Here is a 26546-nt window from a genome sequence, read left to right as displayed (position 1 = left end):
GACTTGTGCAGTTCAAACATGTGTTGCTTAAGAGTCAACTGTACTCTGCAGAGAAGCTGCCCACAGATAAGAAACAAAACAGCACGTGTGGAAAGTAACAGATAGGAGTCCAGCAAGTTGTCCAGTTTCTCCCTCCTTGCTTCATGGTCTGCTTCCTGAGCCCAATTCTCCAAACTAATCATGAATCATTTGTAGTTCAACTTTTCCACCACCCCCAAATATAACAGGTTAAACTTTTACTGGTTGGGACTGTGTTGCCAGTGAGGACAAGAGCTTTGTTTCTTCAGGACCGACCCAAGGAGGTGCGACCGAGGCTTTTGGGACTACCTGTGGAGAAAAAAGCTTCTTGTCTGTGGCCTTGACAACTGAGGAGGGAGCTGGATGCTGTGTGGCTTGTCCTGAGGTCTTTCTTTTCTATTAAAAATATTTTTTTTGGGGAGAGGAGCACGCGTGAGCAGGAGCTGGGGGTTGGGGAGGGCGGGGGCAGAAGGGGAGGGAGAGAAAGAATCTCAAGCAGGCTCCAAGCTTAGTGTGGAGCCCGATGCAGGGATTGATCTCATGACCCTGAAATCATGACCTAAGGCAAAATCAAGAGTTGGATGCTTAACCCACTGAACCACTCAGGCGCCCCCAGATGTTTTTCTTAAATACCACTTTGAGGATGTGGTCATGTCCTTTAACCAGGAAGAGCGGGCCCTCCCGGACATACCTCAGGGAAAGTTGTGCAGAGATGTGATGCTATAGAGTATTAATCACCTGGTCTCCATAGATAAAGTGAAGTTCGATCAGCCCAGAGAAGTAAAGTGAAAACATGCTGCCCCCTCTTGAGTGGAAGGGTCAATACTGGACCCAGAACTGGGTCTGATACCTCATAGAAAAAAAGAGTGGATAAATGAAGCCCAGGTGTTCCATGGGAGCCATGTGACCAGGGGTGCACGGGAAGCCTCAACCAGTTGGGTTAAAGTCAGAGTTTTGTGGATGCAGGAAAATGTCTCCTGTATTGATACTACATCCCAGCTCTGCCTTGTGCATAAGGCTGACCATGTGGCTTTAATTCCCCAGTTCCATACGAGAGAAAGACAAACACTCCCAGAAACTTCCCAAGGACTAAACCTGATTGTGAGAGCCTCCTAAGGCCAGGCCTGAAGGAAGAAGCAGCGGCCTACAGATATCTCCCAGGGATATCTAGAAGGAAATTAATTTTACATCAGAAGACTAAGGAATGGCTGAAAATGCTGAACATGTACATCCACATGAAGATTTGGAACAAGTCACATATTTATTACAATAAAATAAATTTAAAAAATCCAAAACCAAAACTGCAGAACATCCAGATCAAAGCACTGCATAAATAAAAACAAAACATTTGGGGAATTGAGAGGGAAGAGAAAAATACAAAAAAACAAAACAGAGCAAAACAAACAAGCTGACCCAAGAAACTGCCTTAGCTCTAGAAACCTAATTCAAGAGTCCAAATTTAAGATAATTTCTTTAGATTAAGAGAAGAATATACATTTATTACTGCCAAAGTCTTTAAGACCTCAGGAGAACAAAGTAATAGTTCATCCTGAACTCCCACGGGAGAACGATGAGGAAGGAGAGGCAGAGTGAATGCTGGGAAGTGTGTGCTACAAAGGAGACTTTCACAGGCCACCTACCAACCTTTTCCAGCCCTGTCAACAAGAAGGAATTTCCACTGTGAACATCACAGGCTTCAGGGAATTGACTGAGTAGAAATTACCAATTTTTTTTAAAAGATTTTATTTATTTATTTGAGAGAGAGCATGGGGGGTTGCTGCAGAGGGAGAGGGAGAAGCAGACTCCCCACTGAGCAGGGAGCCTGATGCGGGGCTCGATCCCAGAACCCTGGGATCATGACCTGAGCTGAAGGCAGACGCTTAACCGACTGAGCCACCCAGGTGCCCCCCACCAATTAATTTTTAAAATTAATTTTATATCTTAAAAAAAATTATTTCCAAGTTCTAACTCAAAAGAGCTTCTCAATCTGAGACATAACAATGGGCTTCTGAGGACTCTATAAACTTAACAGTCTCCAAATAAATGCAAAGTCTTGTGTAGGTGTGCAGATATATATATAGTATATTTTAGTCATTCTTTTTTCCTTTTTTTAGATTTTATTGGTTTAGAGAGAGAGCGCATGAGCAGGGGGAGGAACAAAGGGGGAATGAATCTTAAGCAGACTCTGCACTGAGTGTGGAGCCCAATGCAGGACCCAATTTCATGACCCTGAGATCATGACCTCAGACGAAACCAAGGGTCAGAGGCTTAACTGACTCAGCCACCCCAGGTGACCCTATTTTAATCATTCTTGTCAGATTTTCACCACCAGGCTTTTGGATCCCTGGTCCACAAAATGTTAAGAACCACTGCCCTAAGGCAGAAGTTCCCATCTGGAGCCCTTGCTTTCAAGTCATCTCTCTTCTCATTGTCCCTCATAGCCACCACCCACCTTGCAAACCAGAGAACCACCTGTCTCGGCCTCAAGGCCAGGAGGGCTGAAGCAGTGGGATGGACAACTTCCTGGGTCTCTTTCAACAGTCAGAAGAAGGATGGGAATAAAACCAAAACAATAAACAAACCAAATTTAAACCCACTATCAATAGTAACAACAAAATATCTACCACACAATACAATTTTCTGTATTTCAAATCTCAGCCCTAAATGGGAATCAATGTCCTGTTAGTTTCTAAAACTAACCCAAAATTCTGTAGCTTCCCATGTCCAGGTATATGTAGTCTTGTTCTATTATGCTGGTGATTTCCATAGCTAAAACTCAAGTCCTACCCCTGAAGTGAGGCAGCATAGCTAGGAAGCTTTTGAAATAATGACTATCACGTTGTTTTTTCAACCATCATAATAAATACTATATACATATATATATATACACATATCATATATATATATATAGTGTATATATATATATAAAGTAAATAAATATATATAAATAAAGTTGGTGTGCAAATGTAAGTTCACAACCCACAAGCAAATCCATTAATTTGATTCCTAAGGCCAGGAAGGCTTGGGCTCTGATATTAACCAAAAGTGCTCACTAGTTACAGCTAACGCATTTATGGGATCTATCCAACAGCCACCATCTGTTTGGTTCTATTAGTTACTATCTTTCAACTGTGTCCTTTGTCCTCTTTTTGGGCAGAATGCACATCCATTTGGAGTAGATGTTTTTCAGGAAAAAAAATTTTTTTTTAACTTAAAATAATTTAAACGTCTATGAGGAAACAGATACCTTCTTGCATGTCCATATGATGGAATACTAGGCAGATATCAAACGTGTGGAATACTAATGAACTGAGGAGTACTCATTACATAGTTAATGGGAAAAAGCAGAAAAGCAGGCTGCAAAGGGTTATCTCTGGGTATCAGGATTACCACAATTTTTATTGCTTTCTCTGAGATTTTTGTATTTTCCAAAACTACTACAAATGAATCTTCTAATCAGAAATATAAGGAAATAATAATACCTTAAAACAAAACAAAAATTCCACTAGAGTTCCCAACAAGATATAGTCAACACAAGCTGCTGGCCCTCTTGCAGAATCTAAGCTGAGAGAAAGCACAGAAATAAGGGCATCTGACATTTTGAGAAACTAAACCACCATGATGAATTCCTGGGGAAACCATGGGTGCTGGAATGGGAACAAAATGGCAAGCAAGAGCCAAAGAGGGCTGGGCACTGCAGGAAGAATACAGGTTGGCAAGGAACTCTGTCCTTTTCTCTCTCCTCCATACTACCACTGGCAGATTGTGGCAGGCTCCAACGTACTGTGAGGTAGAAAATACCAGAAGAGTGGGATAAGTGTTCAAAATAGGTATAGGCAGACCTACCAGCCCTTCCTTGCTCCCTCATACTATGAGGCTAAACGGTACAAGGCTTAGGCTTAGTGGTAACAAGTAAGGAAGACAAATTCTGGGGGAAAAAAGCAGTGTCTAGAGCAGAGGTACAAAAGGATTTCCCTGAAGGCCAGGTAGTAAGAGCTGACAGGGAAATAAAACACCTACTAAATACAGTAAGCTAAAAACTGACCCTACAGAGAATTAATAAACCAGATGGAACAGTAGAATATGCATTAAACAAGTCCACACACAAATAAGTAAAATAAAAATGATTATGTATAAAAAAACATTTGAAAATATTATGTATAAAAATACAGTGATTGCCATAAAGAATTCAACACATAGGTTAAAGAGCAGTATGTATATGCATATGTATTCATTCAAGAATGAATTCATGAGCTGGAAGATCAAGTTGAGGAGTCTTTTCAGGAGGCTTCAAGAAGGAGATGGTGAAAAAAAAAAGAGAGAGAGAGAGAGAGATGGAAAACACAGAAGTGTCAATACCTGTATACTAGAAGTTCCATAAGAAGAATAAATAATTTTAACAATTAAGAATCCTTCTGTGTTAAAGGAAATTGGAAGATTTCTCAAAGTATTATAGAAAAAAAATACACATTTAAGATACATCACAGTAAAACTTAAGAATACTGAAGACAAAGTGAAAATTCTAAAAGCAGACCCCATAAAGGAACAAATCTAAAGGAATACAAAGCTCTGGGGCACCTGGGTGGCTTAACCAAAGGAGCCACCCAGGTGCCCCAGGGCTTTGCAGTTCTTCAGTTGCAACAAAGGTACAAGTGGAAAAGGAAGAAATACTTTCCAAACTTTATAGTTTCAAAGTTCTTTTCCTTGAATTTTCTATCTATCCAAGCTATCATTTAAATGTGAGGAAATATTAAAGATATTCCTAGTACTTCAAGGTCTCATAAGGTTTACCATTTTAAGACCCTCTTGGTGAACATTCCTCAAGTACTCCTGGAAAAAGGAAAGTAAATCTAGAAAGGATTATGAGATACATGGGAAGTAAGGTTGAAAAAAAAAAAAACTCAATACAGTTCACTGTTATCTATAAATAAGCAATATATTCAGTACCCTATGTATATTCTAAATAACCCAGAACTAAAATTCCAGACAGTATGAACATGGTGGGAAGGTGGTGGGGCGGGGGCGGGGAGGAAGAGGAAAAAGATGGCAGAGACAAGAGGAAATGGGGCTCTGGAGGGAAAGAAAAAGATACTGATAAGTTCAGGATACTCAAAGGAAAAATAAACTAAGGAACAACCCAGAAGAATAAAAATCAAATACATTGTGTTCAAACTTATAGAAAGAAATTTAGCTGTCTAAAAGAAGGGAAGAAAGGACAGGGGAAAGAATAAACTAAAAATACCATGAACGAAGGTTGCAAAAATAAGCCCTTGATACAATAATAATTACAGGAAATATAAATAGTTTCATTGGGGCACCTGGGTGGCTCAGTCGGTTGAGCGTCTGCCTTTGGCTCAGGTCATGGGGCCCTGGGATCAAGCCCTGTGTTGGGCTCCCTGCTCGATGGGGAGTCTGTTTCTCCCTCTGCTCTTCCCCCTGCTCGTGCTTGTGCTCTCTCTCTCTCAAATAAATAAATAAAATTTTTAAAAAAGAAAAAAGAATCAGGGGGCCTGGGTGCTCAGGTGGTTGAGTGTCTGACTCTTGGTTTTGGGTCAGGTCATGATCTCGACGCTGTGGGACTGAGTCCACATCAGGTTCCACACTCAGCGGGGAGTCTGCTTGAGAATTCTCTCTTCCCCCACTCATGTGAATGTTCTCTCTAAAATAAGTAAATAAATCTTAAAAAAAAAAATCTCTATGTCGTCTACAAGAGATTCACTAGAAAAGGATACAGAAGGAATGAAAAGGAATGGAAAAGAATACCAGGCAGATATCAAAGGGGGAAAATGTCTCTTGGCTTTTAATGCAGTTTTGATAGAGAAAAAAAGAAATCAGCATCCTGATAAAACATAATGATCATGAACATATATACCTCTGATTATACAGCTTAAAAATATAAGCAGCAATAACCGGTGGAAGTATAGGGAGAAATTTATCAACAAATAACACATCTTTTCAGAAACTGGAAGCTAAGCAAAGATATGAAAGACCAGAATAACATAATAAACTCAAATGAATACATACATATAGAAAATTTTTCATTCAACAGTGAATACAGTCTTTTCCAGCATACACAGAACACTTAAAAAACAGACTGTTTCTTTTTTTTTTTTCAGACTGTGTTTCAAAATAACACTTCAATGAATTAGTATACTCTTATCCAAATGCAAGAGAGAGAGAGAGAGAAAGAAAGAAAGAAAAAGAAAGAAAGAAATCCAGGAACATTTAAGTATGACTTGAAAAAAGTCTCTCATCTAACCCTAAGTCTAATCATATTGGATGGACTAGAAACAAAGACAAGCACTATACAACAACCTTTGGCTACTTACATTATGAACATATGAAGGAAATTATGATATACGTAGAGATGAATGACAGTGCACTACGTATCAACAATTTAACAGAGTTAAATGATACTGAGAGAAACTGATAGCTTTAAGTACATTTATTGAAAAGCACAGAAGGATGGAAGCAAATGAGATTAAGTATTAAAAGAAAAGCAACAGAGTAAACCCAAAGATGGGAGGAAGGAAATAATAAAGGGCAGAATAGAGAATGAAAATACAACAAAAACAATTAAAAGCAAAAACTTATTCTTTGAAGAAAATCAGTAATGCAGAGACACACTGACCAATTTATTCCAGGAGCGTATTTTAAAAAGAATAAATTGTGATCAAATAAGACTTATCCCAAGACTACAAGGACAGTTAAATGTAAGAAAAGCTAGTATTATAATTCACTACATTACTAGTCTAAAGGAAAGAAATCATGTGATCATCTCACAGACTCAGAAAAAGCATTTGATAAAGTACAACATCTACATTTGATTTTTAAAAATCAGAAAATTGGGAACAGAGGAGAAACTCCTAACTTGATAGCTAAAAACAAGGAGTAAGCCATCCTATTTAATGAAGAAGCTACCAAAGCATTCCCTTTACAATCTAGTATAGACAAGGCTTCCACTATCATCACTTCTGTCTTCCTGGGACTAGAGTATGTAGTTGTAAGACAGGAAAAAAGAAAGAAAAGATAAAAGGATTGGAAGAAAAGTGACAAAACTGTTACTTCTTTGCAGATAATATTACCATCAATCGATAAATATCAGAATATAAGAATTCAGTATGCTGTTGAATATCAATCAGAAAAATGAATACTGAGACATTCTGCTCAGTAAAAGTTAGCTCTCTCCTTCCATTTGGGATGCTGTATTTTTATGAGCCTCAATTCTCCTCTAACTCTCCATTCTTATTCAAGATCGTTTTTCTTCCTTCCACTTTCTATTGGTAAATGTTCCCCACAGCTCAGTTTTTCCCCTTCAGCTCTTTACATACTTCAAAAAATCTGATGCTCCTCCAATTTGTCTCCAGGCTTGCCTTCACATCCAAGTTCCAGTTCTATATTTTCATCTGTCCCCAGTGTTCACTCAAATTCCTATTCATCATAGCCACTACCCCCTCCTAAAACCAGAACCCCCTCTGCCAACTCCTCCTTGTCAACTGGATTAGTGTCATCATCACCATTCTCAGTATCATCTAAGCATGAAATCTGTATTTTTCCTTCCCTGAAGAGAGAAAGCAATCAATAAGTATTTGTTGACTTAAACACTGCCAATGTTTTCTCTGTCACTCCATTCTTACCACATCAGGCTTAATCCAACTCCCCACTCCCCTCTGCTTATTTAGCTTATTAGATCACTACAGCAGCCTATTCTTCCCAGCTCAGAGGGTTCCACTCAAGTAGGTCAGCGGTTGGCCTTTTCTGTAAAGTTTAACTCCAAAGCAGAACTTTGCTGTTATAGTGTGCAAGCAGCCATACACGATAAGATATTATTTACAGAAACAGGTGGCAAGCCAAATTTGGTCCATGGGCCATAGTCTGCTGACCTATGAAGCTGACTATTAAGTTTTTCCAAACCCAAACTTTTCTTATCCCTGCTAATTCAATATAGAATCTAATTATCTGGGTAAAAGAAAATCTACTTCATTTTTTTTTTTTCTACATACAACACTGGTTGCCAGCTAGAAATTAAAATGAATTACTTAGGTATGTTGCTCATTACTTTCAAGACCTTATTTTCCCTTTAAATTTATGAACCTTGGAAGAATAATTTACTGGAAATTGCATCAGTAGTAGGGTAAAGGCTTTGATCTAAGCAGGACAAATCGGAAGAGTTGGCAGCCAAGTAATCTTTCTGTCTTTTACGGAAGAATATATCAAGAATGATAGAAGCTGCCAATAAAGTATTTTGATTCAATGAAGCAGATTAAGATGACATTGATGGGCTTTTGATTTCAATAAGCGGGAAAGGCCCCGAATTCTGCTAGCTATAGGAAAAAACAGCAACTTGTCCCCTCTAGACCTTGAGATGAAACCTAATTATAAAAGAAGGTATGAAAAAAGCCAATACAAAGCGGTAGCTCAGAGGCATCTTATTGTTCTAGACCTACAGCAGTCATTTTTTTCCCCTTCATATTAAAACAGGATATGGGCTTCCCCAAGTTATCTACGTTTGTACCCATCCAACAGCCAACTATCTAATCTTCTCTGCCCCTCCTTTATAAACATGGAAAGAATCAGGATTTATGAAATGAACAATAATACCTAAAAAGGAATAAAGAATACATTTGTAACAATGGTTATGTACTTAGCTACTTGCCAAATAAGATTGTTAACGAATGACAGACTTAAAATCTTCCAATAGCTTCCCTCTACACATTAAAATAAAATCCAGGGGTGCCTGGGTGGTGCAGTTGGTTGGGCATCTGACTCTTGGTTTCAGCTCTGGTCGTGATCTCTGGGTTGTAAGATCAAGCCCTGAGCTCAGGGTTGTGAGATCGAACTCCGTGCTCAGCTTGGAGTCTGCTTGAGATTCTTTCTCCCTCTCCCTCTGCCCCTCCTGCTTGTGCTCTCTCTCTAAAATAAGTAAATCTTTAAAAGTAAAGTAAAATAAAATCCAAATTTCTCATCATGGTCTACAGAGTTCCATGTGACCTGGCTCTGCTTATCTCATGGACACCCCTGCTGACTATACTCAGCATGCTGCAATCACAATGGCACTCTCTGCTCTTCTGAACACGGAATCATGAGTTGGGACTTTGCCTGTGGCTCACCACTGATTTTCTAACACCTAGATCAGTGCTTGATACATAGTAGACCCTCAGTAAAGAAATAACTAACATTTGCTGAGTAAATGAGTGACCATTTCTGTTCTATATCAGGCTATGGTAATTGGAAGTGGTGGAAAATCTCAGAATCCTAGAGATGAACCTAAAGACAGCAGGATCTTACAGAGGAACTTGCAATCCTAAATACTGGGACACGAAAAATCTAACTTTTATGAAGAATATCTACAGAACATAAAGTTTCAGTTAAGCAAGATAAGCTCTAGAGATCTGCTACACAACACTGTACCTATAGTCAAAAATAAGGTATAGTACAAAAATTAAGAGGATGGATCTCATGTTAAGCATTCTTACCATAACAACAAAAATTAAAAAAAATAAAAGGATACATGTAGAAACCAAAATTAGGAAGATTTAAAAACAACTGATGATACTCTGGATATATTATGAATTTGGATTAAATAACCAAAAAACTGAGTTGTTAAAAGAGATTTAGAATTACCTGGGGATGTGTGGTAAGTAAGGAGGATCCGGAAACATATGATACTTTCTCATAATGGGATTGGATAATCCAGTTGGAGCTTCCAAGGGCATAGCCTGAGCTTAGTGGAGTCACCTGGACTGCACCAAAAAGCTCCTAGAAAAGAACCACAGTAAGAATGTGTGATGAGCTTTCAGCAGTACAGTCACACCAGGTAAGTCTTTGTAGGAAAAAACCCCAGAAATATCCTTATCCACTTAGATAAAGAAAATTTAAAGTAAAACAAAGTATAAAATAAAGCAAAAAAACCAAAAACTAAACCAAACCAAAACAAAAAAATGGACACCATATGGTAGACTCAGAAAGCAATCCTACAGTCTTTACTTGCCCCCTCTATGAGTTTCAGCCACATGTACCAGGAACCCAGGCCTGACTCATCAAAAGACAGAGAGAGACAATAGATTACCAGAAAGGCCAAAAAGAAAATTACTTGGGTTTACTTTTTCTTTTTTTAGGCTAGGCATTAATCTCTTGGTCATTCTATACCGAGGGGCTCTGGGCACAAGTTAACAAAATGGGAACCCTTACTATCAGGTCAAAGTTCAAAAGTTATACTTGACAAATCGCTTCTTGATCTGTTATATGCTGTTTCCTTTTTCACCTGTCCAAAACCTATAAAGTTGCACCCACTGTTCTGAAGTGAATAGAGTGAGATGTCTTTCTCCTGATCATTACAAGCTGGTCAAGAGAAGGCTAACTAATGCTGGGGAATGTGAGTGTTAGGAAAGAACACCAACAAGAACCTGGAGGATGGAGGATAATGACTGTCTTTTCACCTCGTACTAGTACAAGATTCTCAGTGACTGAATGGCTAAAGAAAGGGAACTAACTATAAGATCCTCCCAAAGGGTAACAATATGAATCGAAAGCATTCATGCATCACTTAAAATCATATTAACACTCACAATTTTCTGAGAATACCCCACCAGCTGGATTTTGCTAAGGGCAGAGTTCACCTCTTGCATCGTATAGCATCTTCTCCAGGTTGATACTTCCACTGCGTCCTTGAGTGGAGAAGGCAACAGCCTGTAAATGCATCACAATGCCAACTTTTTATGTTATTGAGGATTCCTTTCAAGTAATTTGTCCATTTCATCTAAGTTGTCCAACTTACTGGCATAGAATTGTTTATAGGATTCCTTTATCATTTTTATTTCCGTAAGGTTGGTAGTACTGCCCCTCTTTCATTTCTGATTTTAGTAGTTTGAGTATTCTTTTTTCTTCGTCAATCTAGCTAAAAGGTTTGCTAGTTTTGTTGATCTTAAAAAAAAAACACAACTTTTCTCTATTCTTTTTCCTTCATGGTGTTTCACTATATTTTTCTGAGTTATTTCCTTAGTGGTTGTTCTAGGGCTTATCATATACATCTTAACACAGAGCATTTCTATACGACATTTCAAATTCTCTTTCCTGTTCATGAATGATAAATGAAATACACTTCATTCATAGGCCTGCAAAGCTATAGAAAAGGACTGAGTTAAACACAGTTGAGGCTTGGCATAAAGGAGGAAAATAAAACATAATTTGTGACTTTTCTGATCAGCATCAGGAGTATCCCTTAAAACAAGCAAACAAAACTCTGTTATTAGAAAAACACTGTGTCATTTGCTCTAACAGAATCAGGAATAGACCTGGGAGAGTGACTTCCCTGAGCTTCTCTTTTTAAATAGGTCAAGGAACTTTTGGTCAACTGAAAAGTGTGCATTAGCTCTGCTCTCTCTCCTGAAATACCACTGAACATAGTAAAGGGCTTCACACGCACACACCCCTTCAAGACAAAGAGAATGAAAGAAGCAACAGCAACAGCATTTTAGAAAGTGGAAAGTAAAAACACAAATAACTGACTTAGCAGACACAGGAAAATTTAATTCAAATTAATTTATGCTGCAGAACCCATAAAAAGCTCAGCAATTTGAAACAATAGGCATGTCTGGAAGTCAGGTTGAAGGTGAGCCTAAAAACAAGGGGATTTTCTAGAAAAAAAAAATACTGATAAGAAATAGAACCTTCCAGTTCTCTTCACCTATTCCAGAGAACTCAGCAAACTGTTGCTAGAGGTGATTCTCTGGAGAAATTAAAAATGAAAGTCTAGACTAGGGGAAACCATCAACAACTAACAGCAGCTTCGTTAATAAGCAGAAGTTTATATACCAGAGTAACAATTTTCTTCTCTTCATATGGCTCCCAGAACACTATCAGTCAGGCTTATATCCTCCAGGGTAGGTGACCGAAAGAAACTTCTCTGAAAAATTTGATCAGCACCAAAGAAAAAAATCAACTAAAAGATACTGACACTGGAGGTTTCATGATAAACTGGCTCAACCAGATTACTTTATGGTAAAGTCTAGAATTCAACAAGACTTAAACTCATGGCATACAGACTTTCTAATCAGTTTTTTACTGTCCAACTCCTAAACCTGGGCCAATAACCAAGGATCACCGTATACTTGAGGGAAGTCTCTAAAATGATAAAGGCCAAAACAAATGGAGGGAGGAGAAGAAATAAATTAGTCTGTTAGAATAGAACTTTAAAAAATACTACCATTACTATCCTTAGAGAGATAAATAAGATAGACTAAGAAATGATAAGTGACTTCTATTAAAAAAAAGAGGAGCATTAAGAGAATAAAAAAGCTCTTGGGCATAAAAATATGACAGCACACAGACAATGAAAGCATGCTAACAAAACCTATCAAAATTTCAAAATAAGTTAAAAACATAAAAAAAAAATCATACAAGACACAAAAGAGTCACATAAAAATCAGAAGAGCTTCAAAACAAGGTGATAGAACTTAATAAAGAATTAGAAATTTCAAAAATCTTTTCAGAAATGAAGGCTAATAGAAATGTAAGAGTGGATAAACACACAACAGCCAATGCCATAAGAACAACACAGGAAGTAAAGATTAAATGCTAAAAAGAAATGAAGAGATAAAAAGAATTTGAAAGTGGCTGATAATGAAGACAGGCATGGACGAAGCAACATACAGAGAACAGCAGTCCCTAACAAGAAATCCAAGCAAGGGAACAGAACAAATACTAAAAACTCTAATTGCTAAAATAAAAAGAGGCTTGAAATTACATACTGAAGGGACACACTGCATACCTGAGAACACTGACCCAGAAGAAGTAACACCAAATATATTCTGGGAAAACATTTACACTATAAATAAACTTTTGGGCAGCTAGGCAAAAAGAGTGAATGACTTACAAGGGAAAAAATATGATACCAGAGTTTCAACAGCAATGCTGTTTTACTCAAAGACAGTAAAATATTTAAGACATTCAAAGAAAGAAAATGCAAGCCAAAGATTATACAATTAACAAAACTAACTTTCAAGCACAGATAAACAATTATTAACTTGCAAGAACTCAGGGAATATTGTTCTCATGATCCCATCCTGAGACATCTTCTGAAGAATGAGCTTCAGATAACCTAAATGACTACAGACACATTGATACATCAGCTGGTAGTGAGCATTAAACATATAGTTATATAGAAGTAAGACCAAATGAAGATTAAAAGAGAGAAAGGATAGTATGTAATGGCTGTATGTTGATAATAAAAATGTAATAGAAGCATGAAAAAAAAAGGGAAGGAAAACACATATGCTCTTTCCTCCAAATGATGACTTAGAAACGACGACCAGTCCAGGAGTAATGAGCATTGTTAGCAACCAGAATGGGAGCTTAAAGTTCCATTTCCCACTAAAAGAATACAGAGTTTTTTAGAGAAGCGGGTGATCCCAGATTTAGGGTAGGGAATGTACAAGAGGAGTCTTAAACATCCTGTGAAAGTACATAGCAAGGAAACAAAGGGTACAAAGGTCACAAAAGGACACAGTGGACAGCACGAAGAGGCTGACTGTCTGAAGCTGGGATAATCTGAGCTACAAAAAAGGTAGTATTGCAATGAGTCGAAATCCATGATATATGTGTCAGAGTGGGTGGTAATTAGACTGGGACACAGAGAGGGGCTTTTGAGTCACTGGAAATACTCTATTTTAGACCTGGTAGCAGTTATAAAGATGGCTGCTTTATAACAATTTATTAACTATATATTTTGTTGTTTTTTTTGTTTTATATTACAATAAAAAAGTTAATTTAAAAAATAAAAAATGTATGCCAAAATAAGGAGTTATGACAGCAGAAATGAAAAACTCATGGATAGGTTGGGAGGTAAAGAGAATTTCTCAGGCAAAAGAGCAAACAAAAATGAAGAGATGGAAGAGGACAGAAAAAAATCTGAGTCCAGTCCAGGAGGTCAAACATCTAAGTAGTGAGAGCTCCGGAAAGTGGGAACACAAAACATGAGGGAGAAAATTTTAAAAATAAACAGAAAATTTTTTTTTGCCAAAATTGAAGTTCTTGATTTTTTTAGACTGGGGGTCAGCAAACACGTTTTGTAAAAACCCACAGACGTTTCAAGCTCTGTAGACCACAGTGTGTCACCTCATTCAACTTAGCTGTGTAATGCCATAGACAATATGTAAATGCACGAGTGTGGCTATGTGCCAATAAAACTTTACTTATAACAACTGTGGCAGGCCAGATTTGGCCCATTAAACAGGGGCTTGGCCACAGTTGGAACCTCTGTTCTAGATGGTAAGGACCCACTAAGTACGCAGCACATGAGTGAAAACTGTCCTTTATTAAGACACAGCCTCATGAATTTAAGGAACAAGAGGATTCTTAAAGTTTCCACAGAGGAATAAGTGGGATACATACCAAAGATCTAGACTCAGAATAGTACTGGACTTTTCAACGGCATTTCTGGAAGCTAGAGAAAATTGTGTTAAATCCGGAGTTCTATCCATTGGAGGGTGAGGGTAGAACAAAGGCATTTTAGACATGCAGGGTCTCAGAAAATTGACCTCCTGTGCACTCTTCCTCAGGATATGCCTGGCAAGATGAAGGAACAAACAAGATAAAGACCCAGGAAATAAAGGTTCCAACAGAAGATGGAGGTAAAGATATCTTCAGGATAATGGTGAAGGAAATCTTAAACTGAGAGCCAAGCAGCCAGCCCAAGAGCAGCTGGGATCAGACTGGGGAAAGAGAGAAGGCTCTGGGAGAGGATTTCCAAGAAGATAAAATCGTTACAACACCCACTGAGTTTGAACATACTGAGGAGAGACCTGTACAAATGGCAGAGAGGTTGGGGATAAATTAGTAAGAAGTACATAGGAAACTAAGCAAATAAGCAAACAAAATCATCATCAACTCGAGGGAAAACAAAAAGTTGTGCAAGAAAGAAAAAATAATCCTAACAATGTTATGTGGCCAGTGAGTTGCATTTATACAGTCAAAATCATGGAAAACACCGAACAGAGGTTTAGCTAACCTAGCATATAGATCATGTTGTTCCAGTTCTCTTCATCTTTGTTTCTCCAGCAACAAGGTACTAATAATTCTCCTCTTTACCTTCTGCATAAACAGACACATGAAGATTTTATTTCACTTATCTGTCCTATGTACACTGGATTGCTTTAGGTTTTACAATATTTATTCAATAAATATTTAGCCCTATGGCCATAGCATTGAAGTCCTGTAAGGGATATAACAGGAACAACATAAAGGCCTCTGTTCATAAGGAGCTTAAGTCTAGAAAATTTTTACAATGGTACAAGGCAATAAAGAGATGTCAAAAGCCATGAGTCATCCCTGCCTGCAAACTTGCCCTCCCTCACAGAAGAGTCTAAATGATATATTAAAAATGCAAATCTCAACACAAACACACACCTCCTCCCCTCCTTCACTTTAATGGCTTTCCATTAAATTCAGGATAAAATCCAAGGCTCTTAGCATGACTTTATAAGGCCCTTCTTTATCTGGGTCCTGCTTCAGCCTTTGTTCTATGTACTGAGCTATAAACAGCTCTCTCGGTGCCAGGCTCCCTTGAGCCTGTAACGTACCCCGTTGTCTTCTTCAGATTTCGTGTGGACAATACTTACTCCTTTAAAATCTAGACCACTTGTCACTTTTTCTCAGGGCTCGTGACAGCGGACAAGGCCAGGTGCACATCCTCCGTGATCTTTGGGAACCTGGCCTGACTGTGTATCAGAGACAGGGAAGTGGCACAGAAGGCCCCCCTGGATAGCTACCAGTGCGGGCTGCTGATTCCGCTTCTCTTCTCCTTCCACATTCCTGCTGACTCTCTGCCAACGGCTTGGAGGAATGAGAGGTTTCTCTCCAAGGCACAGGATGGAAAAAAACAGGATTTACAGACTTGTCTGCATAAAAATTCCAGTGTTAGCTCTTCACCTTTGAGCTCAGTTTACTCATTTGTGAAATAGGGAGAGCAGCACCTTTCTTTTAGAGTTGTTCTGTGAGAGGTAAATGACAAAACGTACCTGAGTGTCTGACACAGAACAGATGCTGAATAATGATGGTCTCTAACAGCCCCCCATCCTCCAGATGCAGCCACCACAGCTCCAGGAATATATGTAGTTTCCCACAATACCAGGGTAAATAAACTTCAACCCAGGGTGAATTACTTCAGTGAGCAGCAATGACTCTGAACTTGAGTGGCCCAAGCACTGCTCTACACGGTCTCAAGGAAAAACCTAAGCTACTCTCCTTCTTTAGCTCCTCCTTTAAATTCCTCAGGATCAAGGAGCCCCATGGCTTGGGCCCCCTAGAGATGACCTTCATTAAAAATAAAGACTTCTTATTTTGGGCAGAAGGGTTTCTTAACTTTATGCCAGAGCTGGAAGGCTATGATGGGAGTGGCCTGAGAGGGTGGGGAGGAAGGAAGAAAAGTAACACTTGCAGCCCAACCACATCTTTCACCGGAGTTGAATTTGTCTTACGCTGTCCTCAGCTTTGCCAAGCTGCTGCAATGGAGTCACCTCTGTTAGAGGTTGAGCAAAAAGTCATACGCAAAGCTAGATTAGACTCTCTTCCCTTCCCTCTTCCTTTCCCTTCTCTCTTCCTTTTTCTTTTCTTTCCTTCCTTCCTTCCCTCCCTCTTTTTCTTTTCTTTCTCTCTCCCTTTTTCTTTTAAAATGCTTGATTTAATTTTAATTTAGTTAACATATAGTGTATTATTAGTTCCAGGGGTAGAATTTAGTGATTTATCAGTAGCATATAAGACCCAGTGCTCATTATATCAAATGCCCTCCTTAATGCCCATCACCCGATTACCCCTTCCCCACCCACCTCCCCTCTAGCACCCCTGTTTGTTTCACATAATTCAGTGTCTCTTATGGTTTCCCTCCCTATTTTCATTTTATTTTATTTTTCCCTTTCTTTCCCCATGTTCATCTGTTTTGTTTCTTAAATTCCACATAAGAGTGAAATCATACATTTGTCTTTCTCTGACTGGATTATTTTGCTTAGCATAATACCCTCTAGTTCCACCCACATCATTGCAAATGGCAAGATTTTATTCTTTTTGATGGCTGAGTAATATTCCATTGTATATATTAGACCCACTTTCTTTACTATGCTCCTTCTTCCCATCCCTTGACAACCAGTACTTCCATTACCCAAACAACACCTGGGCTTTACTTTCTTCCCTTGATGGCCCTTCCCAGCATACTCTCCCCTCCCTTGCCCATCTAGGAAAATGTCCTACAAAAATTAAACAGATTAAAATCTGGAGCAGTCTTTCTCAAAGGAGGCATTTGGCTAATGTTTCCACTCTCTGTTAGAGATTAAACAATCATATATTCAACCTCCAGAATAAGCCAGCAAATGCTCTGAGCCCTTGGTAAGGGAAAAAGGGAAGACCGAAGATGTGAAATGTTTACTACTTCAGTCTTCAAAAGTCCAGAACCTACTTCTAGAGAAATTACTGGAGTGTTTCAGGTAGGGAAACAATTTCCTTAAGCCAAACAAAGGACTTGTGAAGAATTCAGATATATTTCAACTTGGATCTTTTCTCATCTTCCCTTCAGGGTAAATGGCATAGAAATAATAAATTTATGTTCTGGAGAAACTAAAGAAATCATCTGTTTTTAGAGAAACATTCATGATGATTTTTAACGACCAGTTTAGTGTGAAGCATTGTTGGAGAGAACAGCCTTGTTATATGCAAATCATATTACTCACATAGTAGTATCTTTTCGCATTTTTGTATCCTCAGCACTGAGCGGTGCCCAACACAAAAGACACTCAAAAGACAAAACATCTGTTCATTTATTGCCCCAGGAAAAGTAGAAACCAGTGAGCCAATTATTATCAAGTTCTGTCTGCAGTGCACCAGTAAATCTGGCTAGAGGTGAACCTTACGACAGTGTATGAGGAGGTGAAAACTTTCGGGGAGGAACCCTCCAGTGAGCCAGAAGAGGAAGGCTGTGCAGGTCCCAATGACTCTGGTCTCGAATCTGACCAACTCAGTGTAGGGTTTTGTGACTGGCAGCTCCAGACATGGCTCTGAAGGATCCCCGCCTTTTGTATTCACCCCTTGGTGTGGTGCACTCCCCCTGAGCGGGGGCTGAACCTAGGGGTTTGCTACTAGTGAAGAGAATATGACAAAAGTGAAGGGATGTCACTTCCAAGATTAGCTTACTAAAGACTGTGACTTCCATCTTGCCCATATTCTCTCTCTTGCCCTCTTGCTCACTCTGATGAAACTGCTGTGAGGTGCTCTGTGGAGAGGTCCACACACAAGGGCCTAATGCAGGCTTCAATCCATCACCCCTGTGACTGAATCCTTCTGAAGGGAGCCGGAGATAGCTGCAGCCCATGTAGGAGACCCAGAATAGAAAATCCAGTGTTTTTTTTTTTAATAAATTACACTTTTCTGGGCCATGTTCTAGTAGAGAAGCCATGTTTCAATACCTTAACTAAGTTTGGGCTTTCCTGAGGTCTCCTCAATGACATTTTTATAAACTCTAATTGTAGAACTTCTGCAGAAGGGTGTTCTTCGTATCCAATTTAACTCTGATTTTTGCTTATTTTCACTGCAATATTGAGCAATTGACTTAACCTTTTCTTCTCCCCATATTTCTAAACTGAGGGTAAAATACTTCCTTCAAAGACTGTTGTGAGGACTACAGCAAATGAGTAATTATATGTGTGTATATATGTTATTATTATATATATGATAATCAGTGCTTTATGAAATTTGGCTTTTTAAAAAAGATTATTTTAGAGAGAGAGAGCGTGAGTGGGGGAAAGGGCAGAAAGAGAGCGAGAGAAGCAGACTCCCCGCTGAGCACAGAGCCCAACACAGGGCTGGAACCCAGGACCCTGAGATCATGACCTGAGCTGAAATCAAGAGTCGCCACTTATCCAACTGAGCCATCCAGGCGCCCCTGAAATTTAGTTTTTTTATGAAATTCAGTGATTTTAACATTCCCCCTAACCTTTATGCTTAAATTCTTTGGGTATCTTATTCTGGTAACTTATACTGACTACACTACTTTCAGATTTAAAACTAATTATTTGTCATTTCTCTATTTGGAAATATCCAGAGGTTTCATTTTTCATATAGGTTTGGTGCCAAAATTTTCACAATTTTGGTGAATTTCCTCTCAGCTAGAGAAAAGATTTAAACTAGGAATTTGTCAAATATACTATTGGTTTTTCAAAAGACCAAAGTTTCAATATTCTTTTGTACAATGTTGATTTCCAATTCTTTTTTTTTTTTAAAGATTTTATTTATTTATTTGACAGAGAGACACAGCGAAGAGAGGGAACACAAGTAGAGGGAGTGGGAGAGGGAGAAGCAGGTTTCCTGCCGAGAACGGAGCCCGATGTGGGGCTTGATCCCAGGACCCTGGGATCATGACCTGAGCCGAAGGCAGACGCTTAACGACTGAGCCATCCAGGCGCCCCTTGATTTCCAATTCTTTTCTCTCCTTCCTGGAGTGCACTGGCTGATTTTAACCAATCCAGTCACCTCTCAATCATCATCTCATGTTGCCATGTTTTTGCCCATACCCTTCCCTTATCTTAGAATCCCCTTTGAAACCCTACTTAATCTGCCAAGCCCAGGCTAAGTCTCTCCACTTAGTACATAATCTTTGCTTGACAAACTCCCTGGGGACTATGTCTTAAACTTTTTTGGGCCTTTTCCTGCAAACCTATCATGATGCCAGGCACTTGGCAGTTAACAAATAAGTCGTCTGAATTCCAAATTTATACCCACAAATTCCTTTTGTTAACACCCTTTTCTTACTCCTTTGAGATATTTAGTCAGTTTGTCACTCTTTCCTTCTATCTCCTAACGTTCTGTCTAACCTAGCTTTCCCTAAAATTCTGCTTATGCTTACTTGGGGCCATAATTATAGAGAGGCATTTATAGAGCCATTTGAAGCCATTAAGACTATTGGCTGAATCAGGGTAAGTTGGACAAGGAAACCCAGTGGAAACTAGTTCTAATTTTTCTGGCTTTCTAATTTATCAAAGTCAAGTTCTCAGAGTCTAAATGTTTAATAAGTACTTCCTAAAAGATTTCACTGCTTTGTTTTTTCTTATCACACTTGAGTGCTTAATCAACTTTCCCCCAGTGCTCTGACATCATGCCAGAGCTCTGCTGTCTCTTCTTCCATCCTACCAACATCCAACAAGCAGCAAAGACCATGTGCTTATGTTAAAAAGTAAGACTTTTTAAGTCCACAGGGACCACTTAAAAAGCTTACAGATAAAACATTGGCTGGGTTTTTCCTAAGTGTGTGATGAATGAAGGAATCTGCAAAATGAATATAAGAGCAGAATACAAAGAATATAAGAAGCAGAAGTCTTTTTCCCCTCATTATAGCAAAGTGTGCTTATTAATATACATGCGGGTGGGGTGGAGTGGAAATATGTTAGCAGAGTGATGACCTTTATGGAGTTTACCAAAGTGAAGCCTGATAATCAAGCATTTCTCAATATTAACTTGAAACTATATAATCCCTGATTATTGCTTAAGATCAATTTATCTCTAAAAAGGACAAAGGCAATTGCTTAGGCTACCAAAGCACAACAGAAACAATTCTCCAGAGTACCTAAACTACCTCTGCTTTGATTCTATTCTTATCACAAAAACTCCCTCTTATCTATAACTTCATCTCTTAAGTGAACTTGCTGACCAGACCAGAGCGTCCTAGATAGATGAACCTTTTTAGTTCTGGAGCCAGGCAGATGTCTCAGTATAAAGTAATTAAATGGGATTTTTGTTTGTCAGTCAATATCCTGGGAGTTTAGTTAGCCCGAATCAGTCCCTCAGAGGCTAATCAACTCTGAGTGAAATGAAATGATTAAGTTTCTGGAACTGCAAAGCTCAAGGAGAAGCAGCGATGACCTAATCAAAGTACTGCCACTCTATGAATGCTGGCTGACGGAGCCTCTCTCCCTTGGACATCTTTAAAAACTGTAACCTAAGTGAACTCAGAGATACTTGAATTCAATTCCCTTGTTTTACAAAAAAGGAGATTGAGTCCCAGCGTCTGGATGACAGTGCTAACAGGAGAGCAACAGTGGGATTAGAAAAATGGTTTTCCTTCTCTTATACTACCTTGCTTTCTTCAGGAAAGATGGCGTCTAAAGACAAATTAGGCTATGGAAGGCAGATGTGTGATTACTGAAAGGGTGTTATGTGAACCAAGTGTATCATTAAAGGGGAAAAGGATGCTGGTGTTTATAGAGCACCTACTGTATGCCTGGCACTGTTTTATGGACTCTCATGCTGATTTAGTCTTCACAGCAACCCTGCAAAGTTGCTAATATTATTCTTATTTTATAAATGAGGAAACAGAGCCTAGAAGAAATAAACTGCTACAGCTACTAAGAAGCAGATATGAAATTTAAACACTGTTCCATTTGATCTCCAAGCCCATAGTTTTAATTTCTTTTTATTTTTTGAATATTTTATTATTTGACAGAGAGAGAGAGAGAGAGAGAGAGAGAGAGAGAGAGAGACAGCGAGAGCAGGAACACAAGCACGGGAAGTGGGAGAGGGAGAAGCAGGCATCCTGCTGAGCAGGGAGCCCGATGTGGGGCTTGATTCCAGGACCCGGTGATCATGACCTGAGCTGAAGGTAGACGCTTAACGACTGAGCCACCCAGGTGCCCTAAGCCCATAGCTTTAATTTTTTCCCTACCATATAGTTAGACCTGATAAATTCCTCTATAAATACCCATGGAGCATCACAGCGAGGAACTTCAAGTATGTCTTCTTTCATGTCTTCTATAAGGTATGAACCCACATTTTAAGCTCTGACTACTGAAAACTGCCATAACATTTCAGCCAGGAATATATCGGTGCACAATTCCTTAATGCTTGCAAGAGGGTTATGACAATATCCTATAATGATTTATCCTTAATTACAACTATAGATTTCTAGTCTTATACAGAAAAATCCTACCTGCTGGTTTAGTTTCTTAAGTGGAATATTACACTTTAAATTTTCCTATTACAAACCCTAAACTTTAATGTGGCTATGAGAAAGTCAGAGACTCAAAAATTACATTGCAAAGGGAGTCTCCTTTTCCTACCCTTCAAAATCTCTTTTTCAAGAAGAGTAAACTGCAGCATCAAAATGAGGAAGAAAGATGGCTAACTTCTAAATAAATTTCAAGGAGCAGTGTCAACCGAGGCAGGGAGTCAGACAGCTGCCAAAAAGCAAGAGTAATAGCTTCTTTTGGTATACATACTAATACTAAATCAAATGCTAACTCAAACTAACTTCAAATGACTTAAGAGAATTTGTCAGGTCCTTTTGACCAGTGAGTCTGAAAGATTTTAATTTATTATTTTCTTTAGTTCGTGGTCTTATTAAATAACTTAAGCTACTAAAATGCATCAATTCTAGGCACTTAACCAAGAGACAGCCTGTGTAAAGTTTAAGTCAAAAACCGGGGGCTTGAGTCTCCAGTCCAACTCAAGAGGTGTTTTGCTTGGATCATACAGGATTTTATTTTAACGTGCGAGCCAGCATTTTAAAAAGATGGGGGAAAAAATCACATTTAAAACATCCAGATTTTGAGTTTCTCTCAAAAAAAGAAAAAAGAGATTTGGCAGCAATGGGCTCACGTTTCCATATGGCCATAATCTGCTGAAGCTGTGTGTCAACTGCCCCTTTAGACGGGTGTGGTCGCTGGCCCACAGTTACCCACAGTCCACCTCACTCCTGTATTTACCTTCCCCATCCCCGGAGACATCGGAGTTTGTGATCCCTACCTGAGACCCCTCTTGACAAGGTGAGTACAGGAATTAAAGAGAAAAAAAAAGAGGGAATGAAAAAATAAGACACAGCTCATATCACTTGGGAAAAACGTCAATGTTAACAGACAGCAAAAAAAGTGTTTCTCAATTTAGTTTTGCCACAGTACTTTGGGACACTAGAAAGAAACTGGCGTGTGACAGAGAAAAATTTTAAAGTGACGTAAACCCTACAGCATAAATGTTATTCAAATGAAGCACTTTTAGTATTCTGGCCCAAGGTTAAATTCTAGGTGAGTATTTGAAAAGAACTCTTGTGTCTGATGTCAATTACAAAATAGCTCTTCAAATTCCTCTACCAGTTATAATATTTATGCTGAGTTTATCCAGGAGAAAAAGAGGACACAGCTTCGTTAGTTTGGTTGTCTAATACCGTAGCATATTCTTTCCAGTAATTAGACTCTTCTCTTTCTCTCTCAATAACTGTGGCTCATCTCATGCTCAAAAGCCAAAACAAAATACTTGACCAGAATCAGAAATATGGTTACAATATGTGAAATAAGGAAATCAGGTCTTCTCCAATAGTGCAGGTTATTCTCGGTGCTCCTCTACCAAGTTAGCTTTCAACAGTTTCAGATTTTTGCCCACCAGGTGGCGAGATAGCAAGTTCAAGGTTTTGTCTCAAGGAGCACCCTTTTTTAAAAGGGAGATTTTCAGGGAGCCTGGGTGGCTCAGTCGTTAAGCGCATCGGGCTCCCTGTTGGGCAGGAAGACTGCTTCTCCCTCTCCCACTCCCCCTGCTTGTGTTCCCTCTCTCGCTGTCTATCAAATAAATAAATGAAATCTTAAAAAAAAATAAAAGGGAGATTTTCTAGGCATCTTAGGAAATAACTTTCAGGCTCCCCCTTGCAACCCCATCCTTCCCGCCCTCTGCTTCTTCCAGTTCAATTCACCCTTCTCCCTAATAAACGATGGCACTTCTTTTGTAAGCCAGTTATCCTGTTGTATTTTACAAAGAATGGGAGGCAAAGGAAAACTGCCAAGGACTCTGCCCAAGGTCATAGAAGAAAAGGCAAAAATAAGGACATGGGACTTCCTAAGACTTGGCCCAGGGTTTGGGAGCCAGGAAACAGTGACCTTTGAACATCACCTCTGGTATGCTAAAATTATTTGTGGCAGAATATAAAGGGTATAAATTTAAAAGGAGGAAGTAAGGGAAGCCAAGGCTTACATGTTCCACAGGGAAAGAAAACAAAGTCCTAAAATTTCTGAGGGAAATATAGACAACTAGGTCTGATGTGGTCCAGTGGGTATACGGGAGAGAGAAAGAAAAGGGGAAGGAGGGATAGCAATGGGTAGGCGGAAAGGCAGCTGAGAATAAGAATGCAAAATGAGAAGGGGAAGGGACCTTGTCATAAGCAGATGTGTGGTCAGATCAAGGAAGTCATTCACATACACACAGAAGACTCAGATTTTGTGTCCAGAAAATACTTCCTACCATGAAGACATATGGACACCATATCCCCAGTTAAGGAAATAGAGACACAAAGAAGATCCATAAAACAGAAGGGAAAACGTGCAGTTACACATACTTCCCCCTTCCCTCATATGAAGGGGCTCACACGCACTCGAGAAGAGACATGTGTGCCCAAGAGGCAGCCCAGCATAATGGTTAAAAGCAGAAACTCTGGAACTAGACTAGACTTACTGCCTGGGTTTGAATTCAAATCCTACTGCTCACTAGTTGTCTGACCTTGAGCAAGTTACTTAAACTGTCTATGGCTGTTTTCTCTTCTGTAAAATGATGTTAAAGAATTATGTGAATTAAGTAAAACATTGAGAATAGTGTCTGGCACACAGCAAGTGCTGTGGAAGTTAAATAAAACAAATAGCACATATTCAAAGGAATGCACAGAGGACACACAGATGCTCAGACGCCGAAACAGAGTATAAGAAGGAAGCATATTCTCTTAGCTACACATACATATTCTTTTTTTTAAAGAAGATTTATTATTTTAGAGAGAGAGAGAGAATGCATGCATGCATGTGCAGGACGGTGGGGCAGAGGGAGAGGGAGAAGCAGACTTCCCGCTGAGTGCAGAGCCTGACCGGGGCTTGATTCCCAGGACCCTGAGATCATGACCTGAGCCGAAGTCAAGAGTAGGAAGCTTGACTGACTGAGCCACCCAGTCGCCCCTACACATACATATTCACAAAAACTAAGACATTCCAAAGTTCAGATAACGAGAGAACTAACAAATCATCGACCTAGAGGGAAAGAGAACTCGGTGGCAAGGTGGCTGGAAAAGAGTGGACGTGGGTAGGCACGTATGGGACACCCACTACCTAAAAAGCCAATGACAAGTTTTTACTCCAGACTCTGGATGCGAGGCCTGCAAGGCTGGGACCACTGTGGTGCCGGGAGGTAGGGTAGTGGTTGGGAGGCTCAGAGAAACTGCAGTAAGCTAAGACTGGCCGGTGTCCTCCACTGCCAATTAAATATGAGAGCATGGAAGAAGAATCAAGCTGCCTCCTTCCCTCCGCCATTATATTTCTACTTCTGTCACCTCTTACAACCTGGCTTTTGTCCCTAGTACTCTACTGACACTAATCTCTCTAGGATTTCCACAACCATTTTACGGGATGATATTTCTGCAGCATCTGATACCACTGACAGGCCCAGGTTTGGGGAAACTTCCTTTTTCCCTTCGCTTCCACTCAGCTCTCCTCTTACCTTCCTAAGGATGACTTCATAGCCTCTTTTTACAGTTCTTACCAATTGTTGTCAATTCTGTCGTAGAAATTTCTTTTAAGTCAGACTCTTCATGCTCACTGCTACCGCCCCAGTTCAGGCTTTTGTTCTCCCCCTCTGGGTTGCTCACAGTCCTACCCCTGGTCTTCTGCCCCTGTCTCTGCACCCCCATCCCTCCCTTGCGCTGCTTCCAGAGTTACTTTCCCCCAAACAAATGTGATCACATCACTCTCCTCCTTATAAACCACAGAGGGACTCCCCACTCTCCATATTATAAAACTCAAACTTTATACAACAGATTCTTCATTATCTTGCTCCAATGTACCTTTCTAGTTTCAACTTCAACTCTCCTCTCTGCTCTCCCACTCTAATCCACCCTGCACTTCTCCCTGGTCCCCAGATATACTATATCCCATCATGCTGCGTCTGGACGCACTTACTAACCTTTCCTATCAGGAAGAGTCCTTTTCTTCCTCCAAGACCCACCTTCATTGTCATCTCCAAGGAATGTCCTCCTTAGCTTCCCTACACAGAAAGTTCTTCATTTTCTGAGTGTCTACAGCACCGTGACAGGCACCTCTTACAATACACGCCATCCAAGACTGTAATTTACCTGTTAATGGTCTGATTTCCCATCAACCCCTGAGCACCTCAAAGACAGTGCCAACCGTTTTACTAATTTTTAAAAAAACTCAGACCCAGCATAGTACCCACAGGCAACATGGCACGGTTGCCTCTCATGGTATGTTGGTTGAATCAAACATAACCCTTCCCTAAAACAGGGAAAAGAGAATCTATAGTTATAACAGTATAAATGTTAAGCATAACATAAGAAAACAAATGCGACTGTTTTGCAAAGCCTAAGGGTCTACTGTCAAGAGGAATAAACAGGCCAATTGCTCACCGCTGAATATCCTTGTTCTTCCACAAGGAGGCAGACTGAGCCTTGGGTACTCTTTCAATGAAATTCACCAGCTCTTCCATGAGAAGCCTGAGTTTAAAGAAAAAAGTGGTGAACA

The 26546-nt window shown here is 39.5% G+C and overlaps 1 protein-coding gene across 2 annotated transcripts in view; it reads right to left on the bottom strand.

Moving 5' to 3' along the window:
* The window catches only part of INTS9 (integrator complex subunit 9), a 104042-nt gene that overhangs the window by 26081 nt on the left and 51415 nt on the right, over nt 1–26546 (bottom strand). For both annotated transcript variants that reach the window (XM_025873769.2, XM_073892537.1), the window contains 3 exons: nt 26432–26518; nt 10587–10707; nt 9643–9777 (listed from right to left, as the gene is read on the bottom strand). In XM_025873769.2, coding sequence (XP_025729554.1) covers nt 9643–9777; nt 10587–10707; nt 26432–26518 — 343 coding nt within the window. The remainder of the gene's footprint in view (nt 1–9642; nt 9778–10586; nt 10708–26431; nt 26519–26546) is intronic.

The sequence above is a fragment of the Callorhinus ursinus genome, unplaced genomic scaffold, assembly GCF_003265705.2.
Source record: "Callorhinus ursinus isolate GAN/ISIS: 27379988/994484 unplaced genomic scaffold, GSC_fseal_2.0 scaffold4, whole genome shotgun sequence".
NCBI lineage: Eukaryota > Metazoa > Chordata > Mammalia > Carnivora > Otariidae > Callorhinus > Callorhinus ursinus.
Note: the sequence above shows the minus strand (reverse complement) of the source record. Positions and strands in the feature narration are given on the sequence as shown.